The sequence below is a fragment of the Cariama cristata genome, unplaced genomic scaffold (genome assembly GCF_000690535.1).
Source record: "Cariama cristata isolate BGI_N322 unplaced genomic scaffold, ASM69053v1 scaffold32115, whole genome shotgun sequence".
NCBI lineage: Eukaryota > Metazoa > Chordata > Aves > Cariamiformes > Cariamidae > Cariama > Cariama cristata.
This window is the reverse complement of record NW_009618640.1, coordinates 232-8,253: the sequence shown is the minus strand read 5'-3', so window position 1 is coordinate 8,253 and position 8,022 is coordinate 232. Positions and strand designations below refer to the sequence as shown.

Here is an 8,022-nt window from a genome sequence, read left to right as displayed (position 1 = left end):
CTGCTGCCTGGAGCACCTGTTGTTGAGACCAGGCTTTCCCAGTCTTAATTTCATGCCATTTTGTCATACTTATTTGCACTTGACTAACCGTCCCTTCTCATCTCAGCCCAGGATGACTTTTCGAATTAACTTTTTAAAAAGTTTTCATGGCCAGCCATCCAGGACTGCCAGAAAGACCAGTTATGTCTGAATTGCCACTTCCTGGAAAGCAGAAAGACAGCAAGGAGAGTATCTCTCTCTAATGGTGTGTATCTTTTGGGTGGGGAAAGGAAAGAAAGAAAACCAATTCCAATGGTGTCCTTCTTTGAGGGGGAGCAAGGTGTGATAAAAAACACTTGATGAAATAAGACAGCAGTCATTCTTGTCTCTTCTGCACAGGTATTGTTTTCTCCCTGGCTGATAAATCCAGCTCCTCCAACATGAGGATTGATACGCTGTCTTTCCTTCACGTTCTTCTTTGCAACCACCAGCCGGAGGTATTTCATCCTCATATCAAAAGCCTGTTACCTCCTGTTGTGACCTGTATTGGAGACCCCTTTTATAAGATCACTTCAGAAGCTCTGCTGGTTACTCAGCAACTTGTGAAAGTCATCAGGCCTTTGGACAAATCTTGCACTTTTGATGCCAAGCCCTATGTGAAGGACCTTTTCCCTGGTACCCTGAAGCGACTGAAAGCAGCTGACATTGACCAGGAGGTGAAAGAGCGTGCTATCTCCTGCATGGGACAAATTATTTACAATCTGGGAGACCATTTAAGCACTGATCTCCAGCCAACCTTGAAGATATTTCTGGAGAGGCTCAAAAATGAAATCACCAGATTGACAACAGTCAAAGCATTAACCTTAATTGCTAGTTCTCCACTTAAAATAGATTTGAGACCCATTTTAGGGGAAGGTTTCCCCATTCTAGCTTCCTTCTTGAGAAAGAATCAACGTGCCTTGAAACTGAGCACTCTGACTGCTCTGGACATCCTGGTGAAGAACTACAGTGACAGCCTCAAGCCTGCCATGATAGAGTCTGTCCTAACGGAGCTCCCCGCTTTAATTACTGAGAATGACATGCATGTTTCCCAGGTGGCTATCATGTTCCTTACTACTTTGGCTAAGGTTTATCCCTCATGCATCTCTAAGATCAGCGGTTCAGTTCTTGCTGAAATCCTTCAGCTTGTCCACTCGCCTTTGCTTCAAGGAGGGGCACTGAATGCCATCATAGACTTCTTCCAGGCTCTGGTTCTGACGAAGACGGCCTCCATGAGTTACTCAGAGCTGATGAAGCAGCTGACTGTTCCAATTTACAACTCGGGTTCAGCTGGGGCATCGCTGACGTTACACAAACAGGCATATTACTCTGTTGCAAAGTGCGTGGCAGCCCTTTCCTCAGCCTGCCCAAAGGAAGCCCCTGCGACAGTCAACCAGTTTATCCAGGATGTAAAAAACCCCAAGTCCAGCTCTGCTGTTAAAGTGCTCGCTTTCCTTTCGCTGGCAGAGATGGGGCGCACCACGAACCTCAGTGCTCAGAGAGAGCTCAAAACCGTCATCCTGGAAGCATTCACTTCCCCCAGCGAAGAGGTGAAATCTGCGGCTTCCTATGCGTTGGGGAACGTCAGTGTTGGGAATCTTAAGGAGTATCTTCCCTTCATGCTGAAAGAGATCGGAAGCCAGCCCAAGAGACAGTACCTCCTGCTGCACTCTCTAAAAGAAGTCATCAGCTCCTCCCCGGCCAACGGCCTCAAACCTTACGTGGAGGATATCTGGGCTCTGCTTTTCAAGCACTGTGAGTGCACAGAGGAAGGGACGCGCAATGTGGTGGCTGAATGCTTGGGGAAGCTGACTTTGGTGAATCCTTCTGAGCTGCTGCCCCAGTTGAAAAAACAGCTGTCATCAGGTAATGGGAAGGGCAATGGGGAGAGTGGGGAAATGCTATCTTTTGCTGGAAAGTCCTCTTGTAAACTACTGGTGGGTACAACAGGGAGCAAAGCCAGTCTGCAGAGGCAAGAAGGAAACGAGAGATCTCTGCAAGGGGGGATGAGAGGAGCACGGGTTTGCACGGGGGGCAGGAGCGTGTTAGGAACAGGGACTGCACATGGAGATTGTGTGGGAGCAGGATTTAAACAAGGAGGTGGTTAAGACAAATCCTCTGTTCTCGCCAGTGCAGGTGTAATGTGACCAAGAGCAGAGTATGTACTACACAGTTACAGCAATGATTTTGCCTCTTTTTTTCTTTCCATCTTTCTCGCAGGCTCTCCGCATGCCCGGAGCACGGTGGTAACTGCAATCAAATTCACAATTGCAGACCAGCCTCAGCCTATTGATGCTCTCCTGAAAGGCTGCATAGGTAGGCTAGTACAAACAGCAGCCTGAGCTGGGAACGTGACATGTTAGGTGTCATTAGCAGCTCAAGGGTTTTTCACATCTATGTGAACCTCACCTAATCCAGTTAGTTTTTATCTGTGTTTCTGTGCTTTTGGGATTAAAGAGCAACACTGTCATGTGAGTCTTTGTTAAATGCTCTGATGCCTTGCTTTTGGGCGTGTTCCATTGGTGACAGAGGTTTTTAGGGAGCATAAGCTTCTTCTGCTTTTAACTTACGATTCAAGCATCTCACAACAAGGATCTTGGAAAATATTACCTACATTAGAAAGGTATTATGTCTAGGGAGCCTACATCTCAGATCTGTTGTATAAAACTGGGCCTTCTGTTTCAGAGAAGTCTGAGCAGATGAGATCTGAGCAAGAAAAAAAGAAAACCCAACTTCCTTGAATACCAAAGCTTCTGATTTGACTTTAGGATGATGTAGCTAGAATCGTGGTTTGTTTTCATGCCCAGATGCAGGGAAGTAATGTTTCTTCCATTTACTATATCCCAAATGAAGGGAGGGGAAGCATCTCAAATGTCTCTGTTAGACTGTGCCCCTAGAGTTATTTTACCATAAGTGCTTTCATAACCAGGCTCCTTGAAATACACTGTGATATACTTTTAAAATACTTTTAAAACACTGCAGCGGGATTGACTGGTGTTTTCTTATCCCACAGGTGACTTCTTAAAAACTCTTCAGGATCCAGACCTGAATGTTCGACGTGTGGCTTTAGCCATGTTTAATTCTGCTGCTCACAACAAACCTTCTTTAATCCGAGATTTACTGAATGCAGTTCTCCCCAGCCTGTACAATGAAACGAAGGTCAGAAGGGAACTCATCCGGGAGGTATGTCATTAGTTCAGCTTAGCTGCAACGCAGCAGTGGCTCAGTGTGTGTGAAGCCAAGATGAAGCTGTCACCCTGTCTGCCGTTAGGTGACAGCTGTATTTTGTTTTTCTTGCTTAAGGTAGAAATGGGGCCATTCAAGCACACAGTGGATGATGGCCTTGACGTGAGAAAAGCTGCCTTTGAGTGCATGTATACACTGCTGGAAAGCTGCCTTGACCAACTGGATATCTATGAGTACCTGAACCATGTGGAGGAAGGACTGAAGGATCACTATGACATTCGGGTAAATGCTGTGCCTTAACTGCTGGAGGGTGGTGACATCACTGCTGTTATTCATTCTCTGGGGGCCTGGGCTTGCGTTGAGCTGGTGTGTCCCCACAGCACTGAGTGCCCCTGCCCTGCTGTTTCCTAGTCTCTGCAGCTGCTGCAGCCTTTCACCTGCTATTGTCTAGCTCTAGTTTGACCACGGTGGCCTGGAAAAAGCAACGCTGGTGTAGCTGCTTTTATAGGAAATTTACCAAAGTCTAAAATAAGTTCCTTCTGCCTTAAAACTTATGGTTGTCACTTGCTCAGTGTGACCAGTGACACCGAATTAAAAAAAATCCAGCATGTCATTGTTGATGGCCTCATAGCTTAATAGGAAGTGTGTACATCCTTTTCATCTTATTATTTGACTGACTTCCACTTAGACACAGGTACAGCAACGGCACAGTCCCTGTGCTGAACGTTGCCTTTTCTCTCAGAGGCTGTCAGCCCTTTACAGAGACCCGAGAGCAGGGCACCACACGCACTGGGGACCAGAGCCCAGCTGGGCAGCTCTTGCCCGTTGGCTGCCAGCGGGTGCGTTTCTAACACAACCAAAGCTCTCACTGAAACCCCTTGCACAAGCGTGAAGAAACTCACCACTGCATGGGTAGAGTGCGACACCATGGGGAAAACAACCACATGGGCTTCAGCAGAGAGGATCCACGCTCTGAGCCTGGGGGATCGGAGGGTGCAGTGAAGCAGCGCCTGTTTTATCTTTTCCTCCTTTGCCTAGATGCTGACTTTCATCATGTTGGCTCGGCTGTCCACGCTCTGTCCCAACACCGTGCTGCAACGGCTCGAGCGACTGATTGAGCCACTCCGCGCAACTTGCTCCACGAAGGTAAGATCAGGCAGAGAGCGTGAACGCACCAGGGGTGGGTTCTGCCACAAAGAAGCCACCTCTGCTGTTGGCCTTCTCTGTCCCTGCTTCTGAGCAGCCCGCTCCCCGCACTCTTCCAGGTGGAAAATAATCTGCTTGTTTCTGTCTTTGCTGGTGTGTCCAATTCTTTGTGCCTAATTCTTTGTGCCTGTACTCTCTTTTCTAAATGCCAACTAAAAATGGTGCTTTGGATTTGTAGGTAAAAGCTGGTTCTGTGAAACAGGAGTTTGAGAAGCAGGATGAACTGAAGCGATCTGCCATGAGAGCAGTAGCTGCTCTCCTGACCATCCCTGAAGTAGAGAAAAGTCCAGTGATGGCTGAGTTTTCATCTCAGATCAGATCCAATCCTGAAATGGCATCACTTTTTGAGAGCATTCAGAAAGATTCTGCTTCCCTACCCACCTCAGAGTCAATGGACATGAGCTAAGCAAGAGCTGCCCGTTTACTCCGCCACCTTCCCACCCTCGCAATGCATTAACCGAACGGAGATGCCACAGACGGGCCAAGAACATCATCGAGCTGGTCTCTACTGCAACAGCGACGTGCAAGTCACTGGGTGCCAATAGGAGAAAAAGTCTGGTTCCAGCTGCACTTGCAAGCATCAGACACCGTGCTGAATCGTAACAAGATACGCGAGACGAGGGAAATGTGTCCTTATGTAGGGGAGGGGTTGCAAGAAGAGTTTTCTAATCTTTCAGTGAGTTTTTAAGGGGCGTACAAAGCAATTGAAGTTGAGCATAGTTCCCTGAAAAATGGAAACTACTTCTTGAAGTACTTCCTTACTGCAGTACAAAGAAAGAGTTTGTTTTTTTAACCACTGCACATGCACTTTCTACCCCAAATTGCCTGAAGAATGTATTTATATTATTTCACTAAATAACATAGCTAAAAACTAGAAATCATGTCTTTAGTGATGAGCATCATAACCATAGGCCCTGTTTCAGAAAGAGACTGGCATTAGCCAAGCCGCAGGAGCTGAGCAGACGTACTTCATAACCTGGACTCCCCAGGCTTTCCACCTGGGGCTCAATTCACAAAACAGGTGAACTGAGAAAGTTCAGTGTTTCTGCAGTGTTTGGGCAAGACGAAGCTATCCAGCTCGACTTCCGTTTTTACATTTTTTGCCTGCAAAATACCTCAACCAGCCGTCTTCCGAAAGAGGTGATTACTTGATTGCGTTACAGTAAGCTTGTCTTTGCATTTAACGCTGGCTTACCTTTTTCCCCCCTTCGAGCAGCTCGGAGTTTGTGTTGAGCAGCCAGCCACCAAGGCACTGATCAACACTGAACTCTGGTCACCGAACAGCAGCAGCCAATTGCAGGAACGCTGGTATTCCGTATTTTAGTGTCCCAGAGCAACAGAGGTGAAAGTCACTAGCTAGAGGTGCAAGCACACAAGCAGCCCACCCTAACCCGTCTGTCATTTGAAAACTTCCTCAATAGTGGCTGTTGTGTTCAAATCCTGCTTTGCATAGGGGAAAAAAAAGCCTTAAGAGACAGAGAGGATGTAAGAGCAAATTAGCAAACAAGGCCACTATGACACATTTCTTGTAGCCATGGAGCTGTAGTAAGCTTTCATTTCTCCTCTTCTGACAGAGTGGTTGATGTGAAAAATATTTACCGTGCAGTGTGAAAGAACATCCACTCTGTTTGAGTGGTATGAAAAATAAAAATATACTTGTGAAGCTGCATGCACTCCTGAATTCATTAGCTATCAGAGCAACGCTGCAAATCGCTGCTGCTGAGTCCACCCTTGGACAGCTGGGCTCAGGCAGTGGTTGCACTGGAGCTGCCCCACTGTGTGCTGCTGCCCCCCCTGCACACAGCCACCAAGCCAAAGTCTTTCCCTTTGGCCATTCAAAACATCCACTGGAGTTTGGTTTTACACTTTATTAAATACATCTGTGATGTAGAAGCCAGTTTATTCGTTCTCCTCACTGCGCAGTCTGGCGTTGGGATTGGTGATCTTGATGGCGAGCTGAGCAGCTCTCTCCACGATTATCTTCCGGTTCTTAGAAGACACGTTGTGAGCAATCTCTGCGCAGTATGACCTGTCGGAAACAGGCGGCACATCAGGCTTGGCTCCAACAGCCCTGACAGCAACCCAGGCAAAGCACCGCAGAGCCACCCCGCCAGCAGCGCTCAGACGCAGCAGAGCAGAAGCATCACTGCACAAGAGCTGAACCTGACCCATACAACTGCCATCGCCAAGCCAGACCCGTTCTGGCCTGAAGCAGGAGCTCACCCCCAGAACAGCTCGACGCTTCCACTTTTGTTCTTGCAAACAAAGAGCCAGTAAGAGGTAGTTTTTCCATGGCATTAATTATTACTCTTATTACTTTGTTGTGAAAGAAAGTGCTACAAGTAGATTCAGGCCTGCATCTGATTGATTGCTATTTTGTCAAAGTGATGTACGTACAGCGCTGTTTACCACCCCTATCATGTCCTATTTTTGCCAAAAGTACGAGTTTGCCAGCCCCTGTGCCCTCCCACCAGCAGCACTAAGGAAACCAAGACCACCTTCGTACTCTTAAAGGCAAGAACTTCCCTCATCTCCCGCATGTCTCACCCAACTGCGTTGCCTGTTCATCTCCCGACCCAGCGCTGTTGGGGGACAGGCAGCGCACGGCCCCGGTGCAGGCAGCAGAGCTGTCAGTGACGGCTCTGCACAAGGCAGGGAGCACACAGGCTCTCCAGACTTACTTGTTGCTCATCATAAGCACTTCCAACTCTTTCACATTGTGGACCAGGAACTTCCTGAACCCCGTGGGCAGCATGTGCTTCGTCTTCTTATTGCTGCCATAGCCAATGTTGGGCATCAGGATCTGACCCTTGAACCGCCGGCGAACTCTGTTATCGATACCTCTGGGTTTACGCCAGTTACGCTGAAGAAACGCAGAAAATATTTTAACAGTTACAAAATGAGATCAGTCTGAAAACGCCCGCCTCAAAGTAACAGCTCTAGCCAAAACCAATCTCCAAAAAGATCCACTGTGCCAGGCTGTTACAGCAGGGCCCGCTGTTTCAACACTGACCTTTTATGCTTTAGTTCACCATCAAGGCCACCCAATTCACCCTAAGGGCAATCATGTCTTGACTGTCCCAGAATTAGTTTTCTAATGAACTTCCAATGACTTTTTACCTTGATTTTGACATAGCGATCAGACTGATGGCGGATGAACTTCTTGGTCCTCTTCTTGACGATTTTAGGTTTCACGAGAGGTCTGAGGGCAGGCATGGTCTCTAAGGTAAACAGAACTACTGTGAGACGGGAAACGCGACACAAAGCCGATGTGTTATTCCGCAGACAGCACGTGTAGCAGACTATCTTCCGCTCACTGGCCACTTCAGAGGCTAGCGAGGGAATGGGCATTCCTCTGCAGTGTCTCTCCCTCCTGTCTCCGAAGCTGGAAGAGCACTGAGAGCTCTCCAGATGCGATCCTGGGAGGTCACGCGTTGTTCAGACAACTTCCACAGCCGCATTTACGTTCCCCACCCGTTATTCTCCTGCCCTAACAACTTAAAAGCCCTTCCAACTCCAAAGTATCACACTTCTGCAGTGCAGACTGGCAGAAGCAGAAATATTGTTCTTAAAGATTACAAGTGACCGGGACCCAACACAAACCTCCTGCAG

At 47.8% G+C, this 8,022-nt stretch overlaps 2 protein-coding genes across 2 annotated transcripts in view; one reads left to right on the top strand and one right to left on the bottom strand.

Annotated features, from left to right (window-relative positions):
• CAND2 (cullin-associated and neddylation-dissociated 2 (putative)) overlaps positions 1 to 4,816 on the top strand; it is an 18,011-nt gene extending 13,195 nt beyond the window's left edge. Inside the window, exons 9-14 of the mRNA XM_009700937.1 lie at positions 379 to 1,884; positions 2,239 to 2,334; positions 3,032 to 3,201; positions 3,322 to 3,486; positions 4,243 to 4,350; positions 4,589 to 4,816. Coding sequence (XP_009699239.1) covers positions 379 to 1,884; positions 2,239 to 2,334; positions 3,032 to 3,201; positions 3,322 to 3,486; positions 4,243 to 4,350; positions 4,589 to 4,816 — 2,273 coding nt within the window. The remainder of the gene's footprint in view (positions 1 to 378; positions 1,885 to 2,238; positions 2,335 to 3,031; positions 3,202 to 3,321; positions 3,487 to 4,242; positions 4,351 to 4,588) is intronic.
• Positions 4,817 to 6,256: 1,440 nt separating this feature from the next.
• RPL32 (ribosomal protein L32) lies at positions 6,257 to 7,814 on the bottom strand. The gene is made up of 3 exons (XM_009700936.1): positions 7,531 to 7,814; positions 7,092 to 7,273; positions 6,257 to 6,439 (listed from the first exon to the last, which is right to left on the bottom strand). The coding sequence occupies exons 1-3, from the start codon at positions 7,759 to 7,761 to the stop codon at positions 6,310 to 6,312; spliced, it is 543 nt and encodes a 180-aa protein (XP_009699238.1). The 5' UTR covers positions 7,762 to 7,814; the 3' UTR covers positions 6,257 to 6,309.
• Between the last annotated feature and the right edge of the window lie 208 nt (positions 7,815 to 8,022).

Excerpts from the sequence above, each read along its gene's own strand:
- RPL32 (XM_009700936.1), bottom strand. The coding sequence starts at position 7,761 with ATGCCCATTCCCTCGCTAGCCTCTGAAGTGGCCAGTGAGCGGAAGATA. Across the intron at positions 7,274-7,530 it reads ATCGCTATGTCAAAATCAAG|CGTAACTGGCGTAAACCCAG; the intron begins GTAAAAAGTCAT and ends GCGTTTCTTCAG. Across the intron at positions 6,440-7,091 it reads GTGCTTATGATGAGCAACAA|GTCATACTGCGCAGAGATTG; the intron begins GTAAGTCTGGAG and ends TGTTTCCGACAG.